Raw genomic sequence first — 24,249 nt, forward strand, 5'->3', positions numbered from 1 at the left:
GACTCATTTGGGATTGTTCTCAGTGTCAAGTCTTCGGCATGAGCCTTTGGTGTGCCTGGTAAGCCTTCTTTGATGATCCTATGTTGGGGTTGTAGTGGTTAGACTGTTCCTTGATGATGATAATTGGTCCTGACTGATTCCACATCTGCCTTTGAGGCAGTGGAGAGAATGATAGCCTCCACTTCCAGGAAGATGACTGGACCTCTATCTGAACTGGCTCCACTCAGCTTCCATTCTGTCAGTGTTTCACTTTCTTTATTAAAGCTCCCAAGGAAAGAGCAAAGCAATAGGCTTCAGGGAGTTGTAGCAAGTGCATGCAGATTCTTCTAGAGACTCCCAATCAGTCACAGCCAGAAATTACTAGGAAGAGGTTGTGTAAAATGAAGCAAGTAGACTCCTCTTCAGAGTCTCTCTGTCATCCAAATCCGTGTCTGATGTGCAAGAGCTCCCCTTATTTTTATAATGGTGTTACCTTTGGCACACTCCTATAATTGATGAAGCAGAGGAGATCTTTGTCATCAGAACAGCCATCTTAGAACAAGGAAGTGCTTTCCGAAGCATACCATTCTCCACAGTTTACCTTTGGGGGGGGGGGGGAATCCCTGTTGCAGACTGCCTCATAGGTTTGGTTTCATGGAGTACATGGCAGGAACAGGTCACAACATCAAGTAATACTCTGCAAGCCAAATAAAGTTTTACATCCATTTAAAGATGGGAAACATTGATCAAAAGTCCTCTGCCAGATTCTGTGACTATTGCAGCAGCCACAAAGAAGGAGCTGTCAGACGGGTCTGCACCGCTCCACCCCCAAACAAATCTAGGCGATGGACAGTGTAGGAAAGCACACTTGTCTCGGGTACCTTTTCCCTAAGAGCATTTAATTACTAAACCAATATGAATCTGTTTCAGAGAGAGCTAGCAGAACAAGCTATAAATACTCTGAGAAAGACTGTCATGCCAGAGTCTGCTTAACAGTTACAGATGACCAAGGAGTGCCATGTTTAGCATAACTAACCTCTCTGTGCATCTGTCACTGTGAATCTAATGTGGCAGTAGACATGGGCAAAATGCTTTGTTCCCAGTTTGGTTTTCAGACAACTTCATGGCATCATAGACTAATACTCCTTTTATTGGATCTACACTTTTTACTGCTGTGGTAAAATAAAAGGGTGTGAACCAGAAGGGAAAACAGTCTGCCTTTGGCATCAAATTTGGGTTTCAAATCCCTTTGGTTTTGAAAGTCCCAGCACCAACTCTGATTCCTTTTCAGTCAGAGACACAGCCATTGTGTGTGTGTGTGTGGGGGGGGGGTCTTCTCTGATGGACACAGGATATAGAAGGCTTTTTCTGGGCAAACAAAATCAGCACCCCTGAAGCCTTGCTTGTCTGCCTACCCTTCAGTTGGGGGGAATTTATCTGTTGACCCTCTGTGTAGATGGCCATCCTGCAGGGCAGGTGGGTGCAAAAGATTATATCCAGTGGCTGTTCCACATAATTTCCCCAAAGATTACCAAAACAGCAGCTGCCATTACCAAACCTGCCACAACACCAGCCATCAACTGCCCATCAAGGGGTTTCCATCTTCCTTAAAAAAAAAAAAAAAAAAAATAGGAAGTTCCCCCTGTCCAGAGACTATTAGGAATCTGTTGAAGATTCTTTTTAGTACCAAACCAGAACAAGGACCTAAAGCCAATTTTGGAACTCACTGTCTAAAACCGATATGTAAAGAAGACACCCTTCAGTATAGTTAATGTTAGTGACTTTGCTCTGCTTAAGACAAATGTACTCTATAGACCTTCAGGATGCTTACCTCCACATAAAGATCTTCAAGGAGTCCAGAAGGTTTTTGTGCTTTTGGCTGAGAGCCATTCAATACCAGTTCAAGTCCCTGCCCTTTGGTCTCGCCACAGCCCCTGGGTGTTCTCAAAGTGTGTGACTGTAGTTGCAGCCTATCCGTGACTGAAAGGGATATACGTCTTCCCTTATGTAGACGAGTGGCTCCTCAATGCAACAACAAAAGAATCATTACAAACAGCTGGAGACTATTTACAGCTCTGCCTCGCTTTTAAGTAGCTTCATAAATTACAAAATAGCACAACTGCAGCTCACACACCAGATCACTTTCATCAGATATTATCTGGACAGTACATGCTGATTAACTCTCACTGCAGAGAGACTTTTTTATTCTTTCCGTCTACAGTTCACATACAGTCTCAGTATCAGTCTCCTCCAGCATCCATAGTTCTCAGGATTTCAGGTTTTATGGCAGCATCCATTGCTGTGGTCACATATGCGTGATTTCACATAAGGAGTCTTCAGTGAGTGCTTTCCACTCAGTGGTCTCAATTGTCAAATCAACCATCCAGTCCATTTCATTTAATTAAATCATGCAGTCAACATTTAAACTGGTGGTTAACTCCTGCAGACATTCACAAGGGGTGATCATTCCAATACTCACTCTCTCTCTTGACAATGATGACCAGTAACCCCCTTCTGGTTGGGGTGAGGTATAGGAATTTTGTGTGAAGGATGGGCCAAGGGTTATGGAATCAGTTCGAGGCAATCTTCATATCGACATGCAGGAGATGAGAAGTTCTAGTGTTGCAGGAATCCTAGAACCTTCTTATCTCCAAGAGTGATAGCCATAGAGGCAGGCAATGTCTGTCATATGGTACATCATCAAACAGGAGGAACCAAGTTCTATCCTCTCTGTAGAGAGGCCATGGAAATAGGCTTTAGATTTGGGTCACATTTTGTTTGCAGCACACACAGGAAAAGACAACTGTCTAATAAATAGTTGCAACCAGTCTATACTAATGCCTCTTTTGAATGGTCTCCTCAATCCAGTAGTGGCTCATGAGATATTCAGTCACTAGGGTAACCTTGCTGTGACTTGTTCACATCTCCTTTCCAATGTCAGGTGTGCACTTCACCCTAATTTCCCAAGAGGGCCGGGTGGCAAGCGACACTGTAGTTTGTCAGTGTACCCCTGGTCTTTATGACACTTCTCCTGTTCCTGTGCTCTGAGTTCCTGTGGAAAGCCTTGACTTGCAAAACAGAAATAATCCTCATTGCCTCACACTAGCCTAGGTAGATTTGATTTTCCCTGCTCATTCCTTATTTAAAGAAGTCCCGATGGCGTCTAGAGTCATAATCTTATCTCACTCATGTGGATAGCCTTATCCGGACCTTTTCAATCTGTAATTGATCACATGGTTTCTCCAATTCGCATAGTGGTCAAACCACCCTTCCTTATCACAGAAAGTGGGCTACATTTTGTCTGCTGGTCCAGTAACAATCTACCCATAAGATCCGTAAGAGTAAACGGAAACAGTTTTCCATCTGGGCCAAAGTTCAAGGCATGGAACCTGATTCTAATTCAACTGCCGATGTATTATAATTGCTTTCATCACTATATACCATACACGTTACAGTTGCTCTATTAAGGTACGGTTACTTTCCGTTTCAGATTTTCACCCCAGATACCAAAGCCACCGCACTGACTTCAGATACACTCCTTGAGAAAGACTTTACATTTTTTTTTCTCTCCTCTGTACTAATAAAAGACCCCTACTCTTCCATGGGACCTCAGTCGAGTTCTGGGAACACTAACAAAACCTCCTTTTAAACCTCATTCTTTGGACCTAAATGTTTAATTATGGAAAACCTTTTTGGTTGCTATTACCTCATCCAAGTGAATTTCAGAACTCTATACCCTGTCATCCATTTCTTCATATCTAATTTTTCATAAGGATGGAGTTACTCTGCGAACCACCCCAACTTTTATGCCAATGGTGGCATTGGAATCCAGTGTTAATCACCCAGTAAATCATCCAGTCTTCTTTCTGTATTACTCTCAACAAAGCTGGATATTTGCTGCACACTTTAGATGTCCACAAGTAACTTAGATTCTACCTTTATAGGATGAAATCCTTCCAGGAAGAATGTTAATTGTTTGTATCCTTTGTGTCTGATAGAATGTATACAAAGGTTTCTAAATGGACACTGTCTGTGGTCACTATGGCCTTCGGCTGAGGGGAAGTGAATGGGTGGCCTTGCACAACATGATATGTTTGAATCCACCACCCAAGATCTATCTTGTATATTTGAGTGATTCTTACCGGAGTCGACATGGGTTGGTAAAGTATCGACCATCGTGTTGCTAGCATTCATTGGAGAGTTCTCATGTAAAATTGTTGTTGGAGTAGACCGAGTATTCCCAAAAACTGCAAGCTCATTCCACAAGATTTGTCGCAACTTACATTTCCTTCTTCAGGAATTCTTCGATATGTGAAATATGTGCATTAGCAACATGGTCTGCGTTGCACACCTTTTCCAAGTACTACAAGTTGGCCATCACCACCAGAGCTAGAGCCTTTTTGGAGCTTCATTTCTGAAAGATATCCTGTTATGATTCCATCCGAGATATCCGGTAGCTTGGGATTCTGTCCCAACACTCGGATCAGATTGATGGACGAAATAAGATATAGAAGTGATATCGTACCATAATGCTGGATACTTTTCATATGAGTACATCTGATACAACATCCCACCCTCCCTCACCCTTCCAAATTGGGACTTGTATAAACTACATCAGTTGAATTACTATTGGCATATTTCACAGTTACTCTTAGTATGATTATGCACTTGGCGAGCAAACTTGATCGGAGAAAAGGTGTACAGAGAAATTATGGGAAAATGTCTGAAGGAGCTTTATGCTTGGAGCACTGGTTGATGGCCAGATTGGATCCAACAGACAGCTTGGTACCCAGCCGTCATATTGGATGGACTTGGGTGAAAAGCATCCATTGTCCTTGCTGGACTGATGTTATTAAAAGAACCGACTTCTTTTTGGTTTCAGTCATGCATCTCTTATGGTATGACAGGTACACTGCGGCGAGAAGTGGCAAATCATTCTCATTGACTTTCGCCATTAGGCAGTTAAACTTCTGGCTTTCTGAACACCACTGGACGTTTTGAACTCCCATTTTCAATTCAATGTGTCACATTATATCACACTGTAATTCTTTTCGCAATCTCTTATTTTGCACGTTATCTTGAAAATGTGATGTAGACTTACAACAGTTTCAGTTTTGTCTTTGTTGTATTTATTTTTCAATCTTATAATTGGTGGGAGGTTGGCATAATGGTTAAGGTGCTTACCTTAGAAACACAAGGTGCAGGGTTTGATTCTTACATGGGGAAATTGGCTAGGCTTAAAATGGCCCCCGAGGACAGTTAGCCTAGTACTAATCTATGAATACTAAATGCCTGGATTAATCCTCACAGCCTGGGAGATCTTGCTGTCTGCACAGGGTGAGTTAGTTACGTGTATAATGATTAAAGTTTCCAAGGTGAGTATATAATTAATGTACTCTGTAATGCCTAAACAGTACTAAGCAACACAAATATTACTGCTCATAGATAATAATGTGAAACAGTTTACTAGGGTAGAAATGCATTACTGTCTACCAGCTGTAAACTTTGCATAACATAACATTGAAATTTCTGAAGAATTACATTCTTAATGTCTTGTGTGCTGCTTCATACTTCACATTTTTCCCGAAATATCCCCCCCACACACACACACAGCTGACTAGCCACAGTTCCTAGTGCCGCACCTCAATCTTTTAAGTCCACGAAACCATTAGTTTCCCTGGATATAATCCAATATTTTTACCTAAGAGGAGATAAACATATCCTATTGCAATATTGACTGCTGCCAAGTTTATTTTTTTTTTTTTAATGACCCTACCTCTAAACCTGCCTTTATGTGGAAAATGTGCAGTGTTGCAACTGTGGACTCCAGGATTACATTCCTTTGATTTAAAACTCAAAATATTGAAAGTTGGAATTTGCCCTTTTTCCATTGTTTTACAGTCCCAGAGTTGTGTATAATTTGTAGGGGGTTTCAATATTTTGCATTTTTGATTATTTCAATATTTTGAGTTTTTCGATATTGGAGTCTCAGAATCCCATGGATGTCTGTGTGGTGTTTTTGGTGGATACATGTATCACATCCCAGTTTTCACCTTTCAGAAGAGTGGCAGTATCAACCAAAGCACACTTCCCTGTCTCTGGGATAGACATGCTGGTAAAATCTACTTATTTCTTATCCTATGTGCCACAGCCCTAGTTTCTAGTCATAACTTGTGTACATCTTTGAGGGTTACTATAAGCATGGTTATACACTAACCGTCATTGTCTTGTGCCTTGCACAGTCTTTAGGCTTCTCCACTTTTGCAAGTTTTGTTATGAAACGCATTGCAGTGTTGTGTAAAGTCAGGTGATATTTGTCACACCATGTGTTACTGTAGTTGTATTACCTAACAAAAATGTCTGGAAAGTTCAGTAGTAGTAATGGGTATGATGCTAAAAATATTATTTTTCATTTTAGTTTTTGCATTTATTCCTTGCATATAACATTGCCTTTGCCTTCATTCTAGGTCAACCGTCTTCGCTTTTTCCAATGGAAGATGTTTTGGATGATGGACGTGTAGATCAGAGCTTTCATAGTGGGTTAGGTTCTCCTCACTGTTTTCCTCACCAAAATGGCGAAAGGGTAGAACGCTACTCACGGAAAGTGTTTGTAGGTGGTTTGCCTCCAGACATTGATGAAGGTATGAACATTGTTCAGCTTTGTCTCTTAATAACATACTTTGTTTAAAAATAAGTCACATTTGTTGACAATTGTACCCCAACAATTAAGTATTGGTAATTTACAATTTGATGTGACTGTAAATATAAGACTTATTCAAACTTGTGTGAAAGTAAGCAAGGAATTAATTGTCTTTGCTCAGTATTAAAGACCATGAAACCGAATGTGCATAGATATTTATACTTACCAGTGCTCATTCTCTAGTAAGTATAAATATCTATGCACATTTGGTTTCATGGTCTTTAGTGCTCATTCTCAGGTAAGCCGCAGTGGTGCAGCGGTAGCGTTGTCGCCTCACAGCAAGAGGTTCTCCCGTTCGATTCTCGGCTGGAGCGGCTTCTGTGTGGAGGCTGCATTTCTTCCCCGCGGTCGGGTGGCGTTCGAAAGACATGCGTGAATGGGCGTGCCTTCGTTGAAGGTTGGGTGTCGGGCTGGCACCTCGGCACCATAAAAATCGACTGTCAATCATTAGCGGACCAGAGTTCCACTGTGGCGACCCCTAACCGGGAAAAGCCGAAAGAAAAACAACAACTAGTGCTCATTCTCACTGCTGCACTACACTTTAAGGTATATTGATTATATCCCTGCCCAAGAAACAGTAACCAGACAGCTTTGCAAAGCTTTGCCTCCCCCACTGTACATTCCGTCACTCTCACTGCTAATTGCTCACTGAATTCCCTACATAGGACTAGCCACAGTGAAGATTTCTTCAGTACTTTCATCTCGGGGGCTTCACATGAGCAGCAGTGGCTTTAAAGCTTTGATGTGAGAGTGTTCAATCTCGCCTTTGTTCTTACACATGGGTTCGGAGCCGATCCTCTGCTCCGTGTCGGCCGCTTGCAAGCTCTGCATCGAGAAGAAGCTCGAGATCACCTAATACCCATAATCCCCCTCTGCCTTTACCTCAGATCTAGTTTGCCGCTGCAGCGTTCGCATCACTGGGTCGAGCTCGAGCACCTGAGATAAGATTTAGAATTTTATTCTTGTATTTTTGGTACTTTAGTATTATAAATTTCAAAGCTGCTAGAAAAAAGAGTCATCCAACCAGTCCCAGCGGACCAAATAGGATTCGGAACTTACTCAAGGTTCTTTTTAGTTCCAAAGAAGACAGGGGACTGGAGGCCGATTCTGGACCTAAGCAACCTCAACACCTTTGTCAAGAAGGAAAAGTTCCGAATGGTCACGCTTCAATCGATCCTTCCATTCCTACAGAAGGACGACTGGATGTGCTCAATAGATCTGAAGGACGCGTACTACCACATCAAAATGGCCAGGGCGTCCAGGGATCATTTGCGCTTCCGGCTGGGAGCCAGTCACTACCAGTTTCGAGCCCTGCCCTTTGGTCTGACCTCAGCCCCCAGGGTTTTCACCAAATGCATGGCAGTGGTAGCGTCTCATCTGAGACGCCTAGGATTCCAGGTGTTTCCGTATCTGGACGACTGGCTCCTGTCTGCCACCACCCGGCCAACTGATACAGGCCAGGGGTTGCACCCTACAACTTTGTATTCACCTCGAATTTCCGTAATTTCAAAAATCTTTACTACAGCCATCACAGCATATCTTATTCATAGGAGCGGAATTAGATACGCATCATTTAATTCTAAGGCTTCCTCCAGAAAGGATAGTCGCACTTCAAAACAACATTTCTCTCCTTCTGTCGTCCAAAAAATCCCCGGCAAAGCTGGTTCTAAAGGTCTTGGGTCTCATGGCAGCTTCTCTCATTGCGATACCATTGGGAAGACTGCACATGAGAGTTCTACAATGGCTGCTGTTTGCACAATAGTCGTTCCAACAGCTACCTCTGACACACGAAATTCTGATTACAAGCACATGCAAATCGCACCTAACTTGGTGGCTTCAGACTTGCAACCTTTCCAGTGGAAGACCATTTGTGCTACCCACACCGTCAGCGACGATAACCACGGACGCTTCCCTGATAGGGTGGGGGGGCATCTTTCAGGGACAGACAGTCCAAGGCGAATGGACCAATCTGGAGTACAATCTGCACATCAATGTTCTGGAGTTGAGGGCAGTGTTTTTAGCGTTGCAACACTTTGCTCCCCTTCTTCCTCTAGGGACTATTGCAGTTCAGACAGACAACATGTCTGTAGTCTGGTACATAAACAAGCAAGGGGGAACCAGGTCTTATCAACTATGCAGAGAGGCCATGAGAATTTGGCAATGGGCGGAGTCCACGGGTCGCTTTCTGATCGCAACGCACATCCCGGGTCATCCAACGTCATAGCCGACAGGCTGAGCAGAGCAATACTGTTGCCTCACGAGTGGTTCCTCAAACAGTCAATTGCGAACACGATATTTCGCAAGTGGGGCCAGCCTTCCTGCGATCTGTTTGCGTCTCCAATGAACGCCAAATGCAGGAGCTACTTTGCCCTATTTACCCCCTCCAGGGGAAGTCCCCAGGGACGCGCTGGTGCACGATTGGCCCCCGGGTCTCCTGTATGCTTTTCCTCCCTTTCCCCTGATTGCAAAGTTTCTGCAGAAAGCCAACAACCTTCAGAGGATGATAATCCTCATTGCCCCATTCTGGCCTCGTCAAATTTGGTTCCCCTTTCTATTGCATCACCGCATTCGGGGACCTTGGATGCTGGACCCAGAGCCAGATCTACTGACTCACTCGTCAGGAGTTCCTCACCCATCTCTCGAATCACTCCATCTAGCAGCTTGGCTGCTCCGCTTCCCTTTCTAGCCAGGTCTGATTCCCTTACACCGGCAGTTCAGAATATATTGGTGGCTTCTCATAAAGCTTCCACTACAAAAACCTACACCAGTAAATGGAAGCGTTTCGTCTTCTGGGCTAATTCACATCATTTGGACCCTGTTATAGCTCCGTTGAGCAAGATCTTGGAGTTTTTGACAGAATTGTTCCATGAAGGAGCTTCTCCTGCCACTTAGCAATTGGCTGCCATTTCTAACTTTCATGTGGAAGAATGTGGTGTGCCTGTTATGGCTCACAGACTTTGTAAGGCTTTTTTAAAAGGATCCTTTCATATCAGACCACCAGTTAGAACTCCTACATCACCTTGGAATCTGAACCTCTTACTTTCTAAATTGATGTTGCCCCCTTTTGAGCCAGCCTCAGTTTGCCCATTGAAATTTTTATCGTGGAAGACTCTATTCCTGGTGGCCATTATATCCGCTAGGCGAGTGTCTGAACTTCAGGCTCTTTCTATTAAACACCCTTATTTAATTTTCCACTCTGACAGAGTATCCCTTCGCACTAATCCATCCTTTCTCCCCAAAGTTTGCTCTACTAATAATATTAATCAGTCCATTGAATTACCCACCTTTTTCAAAATCACTCTAATAAGTTAGAGTATATGTTGCACAAATTGGATGTCCATAGACAACTCAGGTTTTATTTGGACAGAACAAAAGATCACAGGAAATCTGATCAACTGTTTGTAGCCTTTGCTGACAGCAGGAAGGGTGTAGCAGTTACTAAACGAACTCTTTCCAAATGGCTAACTGATTGTATCACACACGTTTATGAGGCTTCTAATCAAACCTTATCTGTCAAACCTAAAGGACATTCTACGAGATCAGTGTCTACATCCTTAGCTCACGCAGCTCGCTTACCATTAGACACGATTTGTGCGGCTGCTACTTGGGCTAAACCGCATACATTTATCTCTCATTACAAAGTGGACAGGGTTTCTAGGGATAGGGCAACCTTTGGTTCCACTGTGCTCAAGAACGTTCTCCCGTGAGTTCCTCAGGATCATGGAGCTAGGGACGCTACCCATGTGTAAGAACAAAGGCGAGATTGAACACTCTCACATATAGAAGTTATGTCCTTACCATAACGTTCCATGTGGAGTGTTAATCTCGCCTTTGTTCTTACATTCCCACCCTTCCCACCCTTAGGGAGAACGTTCAATTTGGTGCCTGGTCTGGAGTATTCTCCTTCTGCAGTTGCAATAGTTGTATTGTATGATACACTTGTGTGTGTATATATATATATATATGTATATATGTATATAGATGATCCTATGATTATGTAAATTTTGGTATGAGTGTGCTCTCTATGGCTGGTTTGCTTGCAAACTAGATCTGAGGTAAAGGCAGAGGGGGATTATGGGTATTAGGTGATCTCGAGCTTCTTCTCGATGCAGAGCTTGCAAGCGGCCGACACGGAGCCGAGGATCGGCTCCGAACCCATGTGTAAGAACAAAGGCGAGATGAACACTCCACATGGAACGTTATGGTAAGGACATAACTTCTATTTTCTGGTAAGTCTCCATTGGGAAACCCCTCCACTCAGTTTCCTTTTAAGAAAATATTTATTTTTATTTTCTAAGAACAGATGTGAGAGTGTTCAATCTCGCCTTTGTTCTTACACATGGGTTCGGAGCCGATCCTCTGCTCCGTGTCGGCTGCTTGCAAGCTCTGCATCGAGAAGAAGCTCGAGATCACCTAATACCCACAATCCCCCTCTGCCTTTACCTCAGATCTAGTTTGCCGCTGCAGCGTTCGCATCACTGGGTCGAGCTCGAGCACCTGAGATAAGATTTAGAATTTTATTCTTGTATTTTTTCTTGGTACTTTAGTATTTTAAAGCTATTTACTGATAATTTGTGTGTGTGTGGTAAGGTTAAGGGAATCTTGGTACCGTTAAGTTGTAAAACTTAGTTACAGTTCTCTTCGGGGCCTACCACCCCTTATTGGATTTGACAACCGGATTGACTTTCACTACTGGATTTGACAATTTTACCGGACTTGACTGTTTTACTGGATTTGACTTTTTTTCTACTTATAGTGACATATCTGAAAAGGCCAAATCGGGGTTCAAGCGTTGCCAATGTGGGCAAAAGATGTCAGTAACTGACAATCATAGTTCCTGTGTCTACTGTCTTGGCCCTCTCCATCTGCAAGAAGACTGCTCTATTTGTCATTCTTTCAGTGGGAGGGTCATGACAGATAGGCGCAGGAAACTAATGGATAGGGGTTTGTTAAAACCTTCCTTTCAGGAGGCTCTGGATGCTTCTGACCAGGCATCCAAGTCCTCGAAGGAATCGAAGACGTCGGAGCCCAAGTCATCGTCTCCGAGCTCTTCGACTAAAGTTAGATCACCGGTTCCACAGACTTCGGGCCGAGTGTTCAACTGTTGTCAGTTTCGAGCCTCGAGTCTTGGAACCGGTGATGGAGCTCTCCCTCGACACTGTTGAGGTCGGCTCCGTCTTCGGTTCCTTCGACCCGTTCTTCTAAGCTCTCCGACATCGATGTGGACCGTGTGGTGCAGAAATTATTGGAACATTCGGCCCTATCCAAACTTATCTCGGTTTCCACCCAATTGGTGTAGAAACTTGAAGGCCTCCCATTATCTCCATCCCTTCCTCCTCCGAGACCTGTCCAGTCTTTGGAGCCGGAAGAGGTTGATCTACTGATTGTGGAGCCCTCGGTGCCAGAACCGTCCTTTTCTCGGTCGGCTCCTTTCACCTCGACTCCGTCGGATCCGGTACCGGAGTCTCAGAGCCGACGATCCGTCCTTGGTTCCGGGGCCGAGAGTCGAACTGATGTTTCGGTTCCGACTCTTCTTCTCGGGGCCTCGGCGCGGATCGATTCGGCTCCGTCCTCGGGGTTGATGCCTTCGGTGCCTGTCTCGGGGATTCTTCCCATTTCTTCGGAACCGGGAGATTCCTCGACTCTGGACCCGGGGGCCTTCGATCTCATGAGGAAGGTGTTGTCTACTCAGGCAACCACATCAGTAGAAGCAGCCTCTCCTCCCCATAAAGGACCGTTGTCTTCCTCTGCACCAACGGCCACATCCAAGCGTCGAGCACCGGTGTCTCAGCCACCCCTGGAGGGTGCCCCCTCTTCCTCGGAGGCTTCTTCGGATGCTCCCCCCGAAGAGGTCCCTAGGAAAAGATTGTGTAAGAGGAGACACTTAGATTCTCCACAAGAATCTTTGACATCCGATACTGACTTGGATGAGTCAGAAGGGTCCCCAAAGTCACCTTCAGAAGATGTCTCCTTTTCTGACATCTTGGAGATCCTGAAGCAGAGAGGTGATTGGCAGTCCCTCCCCCCTTCTGAGGATGAGTCAGTCTTGCTGAAGGCATTTGGTGCTCGCCCTTCCTCCTCCTGGGTCACTCCGCCCTTCGATGAGTTAATGGAGTTGATTGCTCGAAGGGCGTGGGAGACACCTGACACGGTGGAACCGGTCCCTAGGAAGCCTAATAAGTACATCACTGCACCCCAAGACAAGGCTTACCTCACAAAGGGAGTTCCAGTGGACGCCATGGTGGTGGCAGCGGCCACGAAAAAGGAAATGTCGGAATCTTCCTCATCTGTCCATCCGCCTAACAGAGACTCTAGGACTATGGACAGATACGGGAAGCGCATTTTTAGCTCAGCGGCTTTTTCTATGCGATCCCTGAACTATTTGACCCATTTTACACGTTTACAGAGGGATCTAGTCAAAGAGTTGGGAGATACCCTCCAGGGTACTACAGATGCTGCGGTCTCAGAGAAAGTTACAGCACATCTAAATACCCTTACATCCATTGTTAACTCATCCATGAGGCTGATATCATACGCAGCCGAAGGATCGAGTAGGGCAGCAGCTTCAGCGATTGCTCTTCGCAGGCAATCCTGGATGCGCTTATGTTCATTTGCGGAAGCCTTCAAGTCTTCCTTTACTAACGCCCCATTTGATGGTGCCACACTTTTTGGCCCCAAAGTAAAGGAGACCCTTACCCGGTGTGAACAAGAGGGAAAGACTCTGTCTGCTGTCGGAGTCCGTTTTTCCACCCCTTCCAGACCGTACCCCAAAGGGCAACGTGGTGGGAAAATGTGGTTTCAAAACCCCAAGGATCTTTCCCAGGCACACAGGGTGATGCCCCCTCTAGAGGCAGAGGAGGGGGCAGAGGTGGAAGACGCCGCCCTGGCGGCAGAGGGGGTCCGCAAAACCAAGGTGACAGGGATACCCCCCCTGGAAAACCTTTCCAGCACTCCTGAGAGGAGGCCCGACTGTCCTGCTCTGGAGGCAGTCGGGGGTCACTTAGCTTTATACCCTCAGGCCTGGCAAAACATTACTACAGACAACTGGGTAAAAAGCGTTGTTACCAGAGGTTACAGAATACCATTCCTATCCACCCCCATTCCAAAGAGAAAACTCCCAGATGTACCGCCCCATCTGCGAGACCCAGCAGCTATAGAAATTTCAAAGCTGCTAGAAAGAGTCATCCAACCAGTCCCAGCAGACCAAATAGAATTCGGAACTTACTCAAGGTTCTTTTTAGTTCCAAAGAAGACAGGGGACTGGAGGCCGATTCTGGACCTAAGCAACCTCAACACCTTTGTCAAGAAGGAAAAGTTCCGAATGGTCACGCTTCAATCGATCCTTCCATTCCTACAAAAGGACGACTGGATGTGCTCAATAGATCTGAAGGACGCATACTACCACATCAAAATGGCCAGGGCGTCCAGGGATCATTTGCGCTTCCGGCTGGGAGCCAGTCACTACCAGTTTCGAGCCCTGCCCTTTGGTCTGACCTCAGCCCCCAGGGTTTTCACCAAATGCATGGCAGTGGTAGCGTCTCATCTGAGACGCCTAGGATTCCAGGTGTTTCCGTATCTGGACGACTGGCTCCTGTCTGCCACCACCCGGCGGCAACTGATACAGGCCAGGGATTACACCCTACAACTTTGTATTCACCTCGAATTTCCGTAAATTTCGAAAAATCTTTACTACAGCCATCACAGCATATCTTATTCATAGGAGCGGAATTAGATACGCATCATTTAATTCTAAGGCTTCCTCCAGAAAGGATAGTCGCACTTCAAAACAACATTTCTCTCCTTCTGTCGTCCAAAAAATCCCCGGCAAAGCTGGTTCTAAAAGTCTTGGGTCTCTTGGCAGCTTCTCTCATTGCGATACCATTGGGAAGACTGCACATGAGAGTTCTACAATGGCTGCTGTTTGCACAATGGTCGTTCCAACAGCTACCTCTGACACACGAAATTCTGATTACAAACACATGCAAATCACACCTAACTTGGTGGCTTCAGACTTGCAACCTTTCCAGCGGAAGACCATTTGTGCTACCCACACCGTCAGCGACGATAACCATGGACGCTTCCCTGATAGGGTGGGGGGGCATCTTTCAGGGACAGACAGTCCAAGGCGAATGGACCAATCTGGAGTACAATCTGCACATCAATGTTCTGGAGTTGAGGGCAGTGTTTTTAGCGTTGCAACACTTTGCTCCCCTTCTTCCTCTAGGGACTATTGCAGTTCAGACAGACAACATGTCTGTAGTCTGGTACATAAGACCTGGTTCCCCCTTGCTTGTTTATCAGCTATGCAGAGAGGCCATGAGAATTTGGCAATGGGCGGAGTCCATGGGTCGCTTTCTGATCGCAACGCACATCCCGGGGTCATCCAACGTCATAGCCGACAGGCTGAGCAGAGCAATACTGTTGCCTCACGAGTGGTCCCTCAAACAGTCAATTGCGAACACGATATTTCGCAAGTGGGGCCAGCCTTCCTGCGATCTGTTTGCGTCTCCAATGAGCGCCAAATGCAGGAGCTACTTTGCCCTATTACCCCCTCCAGGGGAAGTCCCCAGGGACGCGCTGGTGCACGATTGGCCCCGGGTCTCCTGTATGCTTTTCCTCCATTTCCCCTGATTGCAAAGTTTCTGCAGAAAGCCAACAACCTTCAGAGGACGATAATCCTCATTGCCCCATTCTGGCCTCGTCAAATTTGGTTCCCCTTTCTATTGCATCACCGCATTCGGGGACCTTGGATGCTGGACCCAGAGCCAGATCTACTGACTCACTCGTCAGGAGTTCCTCACCCATCTCTCGAATCACTCCATCTAGCAGCTTGGCTGCTCCGCTTCCCTTTCTAGCCAGGTCTGTTTCCCTTACACCGGCAGTTCAGAATATATTAGTGGCTTCTCATAAAGCTTCCACTACAAAAACCTACACCAGTAAATGGAAACGTTTCGTCTTCTGGGCTAATTCACATCATTTGGACCCTGTTATAGCTCCGTTGAACAAGATCTTTGAGTTTTTGACAGAACTGTTCCATGAAGGAGCTTCTCCTGCCACTTTAAGGGTGCAATTGGCTGCCATTTCTAACTTTCATGTGGAAGAATGTGGTGCGCCTGTTATGGCTCACAGACTTTGTAAGGCTTTTTTAAAAGGGTCTTTTCATATCAGACCACCAGTTAGAATTCCTACATCACCTTGGAATCTGAACCTCTTACTTTCTAAATTGATGTTGCCCCCTTTTGAGCCAGCCTCAGTTTGCCCATTGAAATTTTTATCGTGGAAAACTCTATTCCTGGTGGCCATTACATCCGCTAGGCGAGTGTCTAAGCTTCAGGCTCTTTCTATTAAACACCCTTATTTAATTTTCCACTCTGACAGAGTATCCCTTCGCACTAATCCATCCTTTCTCCCCAAAGTTTGCTCTACTAATAATATTAATCAGTCCATTGAATTACCCACCTTTTTCAAAAATCATTCTAATAAGTTAGAGTATATGTTGCACAAATTGGATGTCCATAGACAACTCAGGTTTTATTTGGATAGAACAAAAGATCACAGGAAATCTGATCAACTGTTTGTAGCCTTTGCTGACAGCAGGAAGGGTGTAGCAGTTACGAAACAAACTCTTTCCAAATGGCTAACTGATTGTATCACACACGTTTATGAGGCTTCTAATCAAACCTTATCGGTCAAACCCAAAGGACATTCTACGAGATCAGTGTCTACATCCTTAGCTCACGCAGCTCGCCACCATTAGACACGATTTGTGCGGCTGCTACTTGGGCTAAACCACATACATTTATCTCTCATTACAAAGTGGACAGGGTTTCTAGGGATAGGGCAACCTTTGGTTCCACTGTGCTCAAGAACGTTCTCCCGTGAGTTCCTCAGGATCATGGAGCTAGGACGCTACCCATGTAAGAACAAAGGCGAGATTGAACACTCTCACATATAGAAGTTATGTCCTTACCATAACGTTCCATGTGGAGTGTTCATCTCGCCTTTGTTCTTACATTCCCACCCTTCCCACCCTTAGGAAGAACGTTCAATTTGGTGCCTGGTCTGGAGTATTCTCCTTCTGCAGTTGCAATAGTTGTATTGTGTGATACACTTATGTATATATATATATCTATGTATATATGTATATAGATGATCCTATGATTATGTAAATTTTGGTATGAGTGTGCTCTCTATGGCTGGTTTGCTTGCAAACTAGATCTGAGGTAAAGGCAGAGGGGGATTGTGGGTATTAGGTGATCTCGAGCTTCTTCTCGATGCAGAGCTTGCAAGCGGCCGACACGGAGCCGAGGATCGGCTCCGAACCCATGTGTAAGAACAAAGGCGAGATGAACACTCCACATGGAACGTTATGGTAAGGACATAACTTCTATTTATTTCCCCTTTTTAGAAAGCCGGTATTTTTATCATCAGACGTTTCCTGTCTAGGGCAGCTGTTTTTAGCTACTGGTGTTTAACTAACCGGGGGCTATTTTGTTAAAATATGTACTGCTTGTGTAAACTTTTTTGTGACTTTGAGCCTGGCAGGGATATGTTTCATTACTGTAGTGCTTATGTTCACTTTGTGACCATTTACCTTCCATTCTTCTTTTTCTGGCAGTGTGTTTAGTACTTGTAAAGGAGTGCTGGCAGGGACTTTGTGTGCCACTTGTGCTTTTACAGTGTGAAAAAGGGCTTGGATAACTAGTGTGAATGCAAATGTGCTGCTTGTGGAGACACTGTGGCCGCTTGCCTTCAGAGCGACTTGCTCCAACAACGCTTACCTTCAGACCGACTTTGTCCAACAATGCTTACCTCTTTTGACATCTACGGCATGGATATTTACTCTAGTCTTGCTGATTCCATTTCTGCTCTACCTAGAAAGAGTAAAAGCACTTGCCAAGGAATACTTGCCTGTACTGTGAGCTCAGTCTATCCCTCGGCCACTGGTAGGTGAACCTGTACTGGCCTTTGGTTGTTACTCAGACCACTCCCTTACCTCTATGGCTTCCACTGGTGTAGTCACTTTGACCAACATGAACTGGAGTTAGCCATGACCTCTTCAGCTGTGCCAGTGCCTGATCCGGGCATGGGCGAACCATCTTCTCTAGGGCTGGGAAACAGTCTCGGAGATTATTCATGGGGTAACAGAGGTAACAGATCATTAGACTAGATAGATGTTCCTCCCTGGATTCTGTCATCCACATATACTCCTGTAAAGGAAAAGAAAAGATTAAATATTTGATCTGATGATGGCAGTTTTCATTCTGTCCTCAACTAATGGGTCTGGAGCTGATCGCTCGGAAACCAACTCGGCCGTTGCTAAAGTTCATGGCAACAAAAAATTCTCAAGTGTCTTCCTTACCCGTAATGCACCAACCCCAAGTACCTCAGATCTCATTTGCCACTTGTAGTGAAAGATGTGGTTTACCATCGCTCTGGAGAGATTTACAAATGTGTCTTTGTATTTCTTATAAATCTTAATATTTCTCTTTGTTCTTCCTCTTATAGTATTTTCGATACAGTCTCTATTCCTTACCCTCACTTGTACTTTGTGTACACTTTTAAAAATACTATTAATAGTATTTCCTTTTTACACTTGGTGTAACTTTATTTTTTTTTTTTTGTATACCATCCCTGGTATCGCTTGCTCCATTTCTTCTCTTTTTCCTTCTTTCTAGTTCAATCCAAAAAAAAAAAAAGAAATCTAATCTATAATTCTGTGATTCTCTAATGCTTGTTTGACATTGTAGTACTCATGGCAGAAAATGGCCCTGCTGGTTTTAAAAAATGTGTAAAGTGTGGGCATAAACTTCCTATGTCCGTTGCCCACACTTTGTATATTTATTGCCTTGGGCCCTTTACAGTTGCAGGAAGATTGCTCTATTTGTCATCCATTTAATCATAGAGCTTTGGTGGAAATGAAAAACTCATTTTGAAAGGCTTACTTCCTTCTGCCTTTGGAGAGGCAATATCTGGGGCTCAGCTCAGTCCCCCAAAAGTAAAGATTCTAAATCTTCTCCAAGACCATCTACATCCACCCAGGTCTTAGAGAAATCTTTGAAAAGGTCAAAATCTGATCTGACCTCCACCTCAGATCCAGAAACATTGGATCAGACTTCCTCAGATCTGACCGAAAAGATGCGTCTTCCAACAGAATCAGATCCGATAACAGAATCAAGACTATTTACCTACCTAGGACTAGATATTTGCCTTCTGTAGACCCAGTACTGTCCGAGGTACCATCACCATTTTTGGAAAGACCTAGTTCCCCCTCTTTAGTTTCCATTAGTTTTTCCAGAACTTTGATGGAAGAAGATGTGGGAAGAGTGGTGAGGAAGATTCTCTCAGCACAGAGTCAGATGGGTGTCTTGCAGCTCCTACCCCTTCGGGTCAGGAGGTCCAGTCTTCACCCACACTCCTCTACCAATTACTCCTCTGATTCCTTCGTCTGTCTGAGTCCCTGGATCTGAGCCGTCTGGCCGTTGCACTCTGATCTGAGGATAGCATTATTCTCTGATCTGAATCATGCTCTGAGTACTCCAGTTCAGTCTGATCCGGAGAGCTGTAAGAGCTGACACTTCCCTGTAGGGTCCGAGGTGTTGGGAGTTGACTCCGAAGTTTTTGGTGCTGTCTCTGTGCCTCGGAGCCTCAGTGCAGGTTAGCTCCACTCTTACTTGTCCCTTGAGGGGATTGCCTTCAGAGCAGGGAGGAACAGCGGTCCAAAAGCTTGTCTTTTCAAATCCAAGGTCTTCTCCCTCTCTGGGGCAGTCTGGCTTTGAGGCTGTGAAGAGAGTTTTGTCTGCCTCAGCAGAACAGACTGATCCAAACCCCCTCAGATCTTCAGTCTTTAGGCTTGATGTCTCTGTGCTCGGAGCCTCCTCACACTTTTCCACAGGGACAGCCAGTACGAAAACCCCAAGCTTTCCAACAAGGTATCTTGATTACTTCTGATATCTTCCCAGAGCATCCCACTGAGTTGATCCATAAGAAGAAGACATGCAAGAGGAAGCACTTTGACTCCCCAGAGAAGTCAGTCACAGAAAATACAGACTTTGAAGGTGAAAGGGTCCCTATGATCACCTCCTAAAGATGTCTCGTTTGGAGACATCCTTAATATCCTAAACCAGAGAGGTGGCTGGACTCCCAGCAACCCTTCATCTAAGGAGTCTGTATTCCTGGAGGCTTTCGGTACTGCCCAGTCTACCTCCCGAGTGATTCTGCTCAACAATGAGCTTATTGAGTTGGTCTGTCGGTGGGCATGGAAGGAACATGACACAGTTGAACCCATACCTAGGAGACCAGACAAGAATATGACACCTAAAAAACTTATTTAAATACTATACAATATAACACATTAAATAATTAAACAATTAAATCAACAGCCTCCAATTTAGCTCTTCATTTAGCCCACATGGGGAAAGCGTATTGAACTTAAGAATATATACTGCTTCCTTCAACTGGAGCAGTCTTTTAAGATTATTATTGTCATATACTGACACACTTGTTTTCTCTAAAATAGTACCCTGTAGATGTTCATCATGTTACCCTGCTGCAGTCATCACACTAGAGTTATCCTGCCGTCAGGCGGTCCCGCAGTCGGCCTGAATTCTGAAGTCTTGGTCCGGCGTTGGTTGCTGTCACTTCTTCCCTGACGTCAGAGCGCCAGGGGTATATCAGAGGCATCCGACGCCATTTTCTTCAGTCTTTCTTGCCACGCGGTGCCCGAAGCAGTTCGCAAGTGCCGGTCAGCCGACACCTGAGATTTTCGAATCGAGTTTCAGTCCGAAGTCTTCAAAGCTAAGTACCCCATTGGGGAACCTTTTCTTGCCTCAGTCCGATGTCAGAAAAAGTTAACAATTGCATTTCTTGTGGGAAGCAAATACCTCATAAGGACTTTCATTCTTTTTGTATACCTTGCCTAGGCCCAGACCACGACGTCACTGGTTGTCTGTTTTGTGCTAGGTTCAATAAGCAAACTGTAAAGCGTTGCTTTGATTTCGCACGACACTACGGTAGAAAATTTAATTACACTGTGCCATCAGAGCAACCGACTACCGACGTGCATAAAAAACGCAAGGATAAGGACAGGCAGCCTAGATCCAAGCCAGACTCTGAGGCCTCGGCTGGCCCGGTCGCCGGTTCTCCGGTTTTCAGTGAGGCACCTACGCAGCCCCTGGCTACTGCTGAATTGGATCCCCAGACCACATCGGATCCCCCAGCAGATATTTCTAGGCCGACGCAGCCATTTTCCTTGGGCCCTACTGACGACATTGCAGTAGGGGAAGCCGGTGCTGCAGAAACACCTTCGGTTTCTGAAGGTGTCTTCAGACCGCACCATAAAGTCTTATGCTAAGCTTAAGACTCCTCTAAAACCAAAAAAGCCTACACTTCAGTCTCCAGGTCAAGGCCCTATGCCTAAGAAACAGATGCTTAAAATGGCTGAAGATTTGCTTTCTTTGATCAGGGATTCCCAACCTCCCCCCGACAAAAGGCCTAGGCAAGAGGAGGAGGATTATGCCTCCTCTGATCAGGTGTCTGTTTCCTCAGGCTCCTCTGAGGAACAGGATTACTCCTTTCCCCCCTTATGAAGATTCTGATGCTGAAGACTCCATTCCCTCAGCTTCACCCCCTGAAGATTGCTCCTTTGGGGAAACCTTACACACCATGATGGAACATTTCCACTGGGAAGGTCAGGACTACTCTGACTCAAAGAAAAGGCTCTGAGAGTTTCTTTTACTCCCCCAGCACAGACCACTTGCTATCCCCCCAGTTTTGGACATCGTGGATGATGTCTTCTTAGAATCTAGTCTAAATCCAGATTCTCTGCCTCCTGCTCCAGCCAAACAAGATAGATACTATAGAGTGCCCGACTCACACAAATTCCTTTACAAAAGCCCTGCTGCTGATCCAGAGACAAACTCCCAGGGTCCCAAAGGGGCTAAGGCTTCTATGGCTAAAAATCCTGTACCCTCAGAAAGGGACTCCAGAGCACTAGATAGGTGGGGGAAGAAGGTTTACACCTCAACTACTCTAGCTATGAGAGCACTAAATTGTCAATTTCACATGCTTAAATACCAGCAATTCCCAATGTCTCAAATAAAACAAAAAATGGGCACGCACCCTCATCAGTCTGAATTCAAGGAAATGCAAGATCTGTTGCATGCAGCTGAACAGGTGGGCAAACATACTTTACAATGTGGTTTTGATGCCTTGGAAGCTTCCTCTAGAGCAGCTGTTACTGGGTCTGTTATACGTAGGCATGCTTGGTTAAAGGAACAATCTCTGCCTGATCATGTTAAAGCAAAGTTACTGGATGCACCCTTACAGCAGGATGTTTTATTTGGGGTTAAAGCAGAGGAGGTTTTAAAGAAAATGGAGGATAAGGCAAAATCTATGCAGACAGTCAAAGATTTCTTACAGGTACAGCCCCCACGCTTCAGCAGAAATTGACCAACAAAAAATTGGTCCTTTCCAGCTTCTGACAGACCACAGAGGGGTAAATACAGGCGCCCAAGGGGCAGAGGACAAGCACAAATCCCTTACAAACCTCGCCAATGGGGCACTATAACACAGAAGGGAGGAGAAGACAGGTCCCAAACCACTAGAAGGCAAACACAATGACTTAAACCTCAAACTGCCAAGCAAAACCCTCTTGGCAGCTCCCTTGGAAGGAAAATTAGCACTTTTTGCAGACAACTGGCGCATCGTCACAAAGGACAAATGGGTCCTAGACATTATCTCACACGGATACAGATTCCATTTCCACACCTTACCAGGGATAAAAGGAATGCCAAACTTGCCACAAAATCAATGGGCAGAGGCACAAAAACAAATTACAGCTCTCATGGACAATGAGAGCCATTCAACTGGTACCTACACAGGAGCAAGGCCAAGGATTTTACTCAATGCTCTTTCTAGTCCCCAGAAAGGACAATGCTTGGCAACCCATTCTGGACCTTTCAATTTTAAACACCTTCTTGCAAGTACCAAAATTCAAGATGCTAACACTACAGCAGCTTCTTCCCATGTTGGGCAAGAAAGCTTGGCTAGTAAAATTGGACCTCAAGGAGGCATACCTGCATGTCCCTATCAGACAAAATTGCAGAAGATACCTCCGTTTCATTGCAGGTTCAACCCATTACCAATTCTCTGCACTGCCCTTTGGCTTATCTACTGCGCCCAGAGTCTTCACAAAATGCCTGGCACCAGTAATTGCATACTGCAGACAGAGAGGAATTCAAATATACCCATACCTGGACGACTGTCTCATCCAAGCAGAAAGCAAGGACATTCTCTTACAACACCTGGCTTTTGTAAGACATCTTCTAAGTTGCCTAGGGTACACAGTAAACGAAAAGAAATCAAAACTAGTGCCCTCACAAAATGACATTCCTGGGTGCCAGCTTGAATAAAACGGGCCAGATGGCTTATCTGACGCCAGACAAACCACTGCAATTAACTCAATACTTCAGAACAATGGCAACAAAGACCCAGCTCCCTGCAAGAAAAATTCTGCAGTCCTTGGGCTTCATGGCATCTTGCATACTACTAATACCATTTGCAAAACTGCATATGAGGAAATTACAATGGTACCTAAAAAGCGTATGGACTCAACACAGCCACAGCTTGGAAACAATGATAAATCTCATTCCCTGCCTTCAACAGGAGTTTCTATGGTGGACACAGGCTTGTCACTCAACAAGGGTCAGCCTTTCACCCTACCCCCGGCCAGGCAAACTATGACAACAGATGCATCGGACTATGCCTGGGGGGGCACACATGGCAGGACGGTGCGTTCAAGGCTTATGGACAGCAGATCAAAGGAATCTGCACATCAATCAAAAAGAAATGCTAGCTGTACAAAATGCTCTGACAGTCTTCAAGGACCTCTTGCATCCAGGACAGCTGATCATAAGGACAGACAACACCACAGTAATGTGGTACATAAACAAACAAGGGGGGTACACACTCCTACCCTGTATGCAGGCAAGCAGTGACCTTGTGGAACACAGCACTGGCTTACCAAGTTCAATTACAAGCTCAATTCCTGCCAGGAAAAAAGAACACATTGGCAGACGACCTAAGCAGAAACATCATGGATCCCCACGAGTGGAAACTGGATCCACAAGTATTCGCAATGATAACTCAAGAATGGGGGCTCCCAGACATAGACCCGTTTGCCAGCCCTCAAAACTATCAGCTAACAAAGTTTATCACAAGGACTTTTCACTATCAAGCTTGGAAAGTGGACGCACTCTCATTCAGTTGGAAAATGCTAACAGTATATGCCTTTCCTCCACTACCCCTTCTCACAAAGGTGCTACTGAAAGTCAGGATGGAGAGACCCCCGAATGATGCTCATTGCCCCAGACTGGCCACGCCAGCACTGGTACCCACTATTAAGGAATATGGCCCAGGGCCCACCATGGATTCTACCACAAATTACCCACCTGCTCACACAGCAAGACAATCAGATTCTACACAGCCAGCTCAAAACCTTAAACTTGACTGCATGGCAAATCACCTAAGCAACCAGCCAGCACCTCTCTTGCAAGCTGTTATGGAAGTTA

The 24,249-nt window shown here is 45.2% G+C and overlaps 1 protein-coding gene across 3 annotated transcripts in view; it reads left to right on the top strand.

Moving 5' to 3' along the window:
- Nucleotides 1-24,249, top strand: part of CPEB4 (cytoplasmic polyadenylation element binding protein 4) — a 982,215-nt gene that overhangs the window by 444,806 nt on the left and 513,160 nt on the right. For all 3 annotated transcript variants that reach the window (XM_044069124.1, XM_044069125.1, XM_044069127.1), the window contains one exon: nucleotides 6,447-6,620. In XM_044069124.1, coding sequence (XP_043925059.1) covers nucleotides 6,447-6,620 — 174 coding nt within the window. The remainder of the gene's footprint in view (nucleotides 1-6,446; nucleotides 6,621-24,249) is intronic.

Source organism: Protopterus annectens, chromosome 4.part0 (assembly GCF_019279795.1).
Source record: "Protopterus annectens isolate FY-2018-M chromosome 4.part0, PAN1.0, whole genome shotgun sequence".
NCBI lineage: Eukaryota > Metazoa > Chordata > Ceratodontiformes > Protopteridae > Protopterus > Protopterus annectens.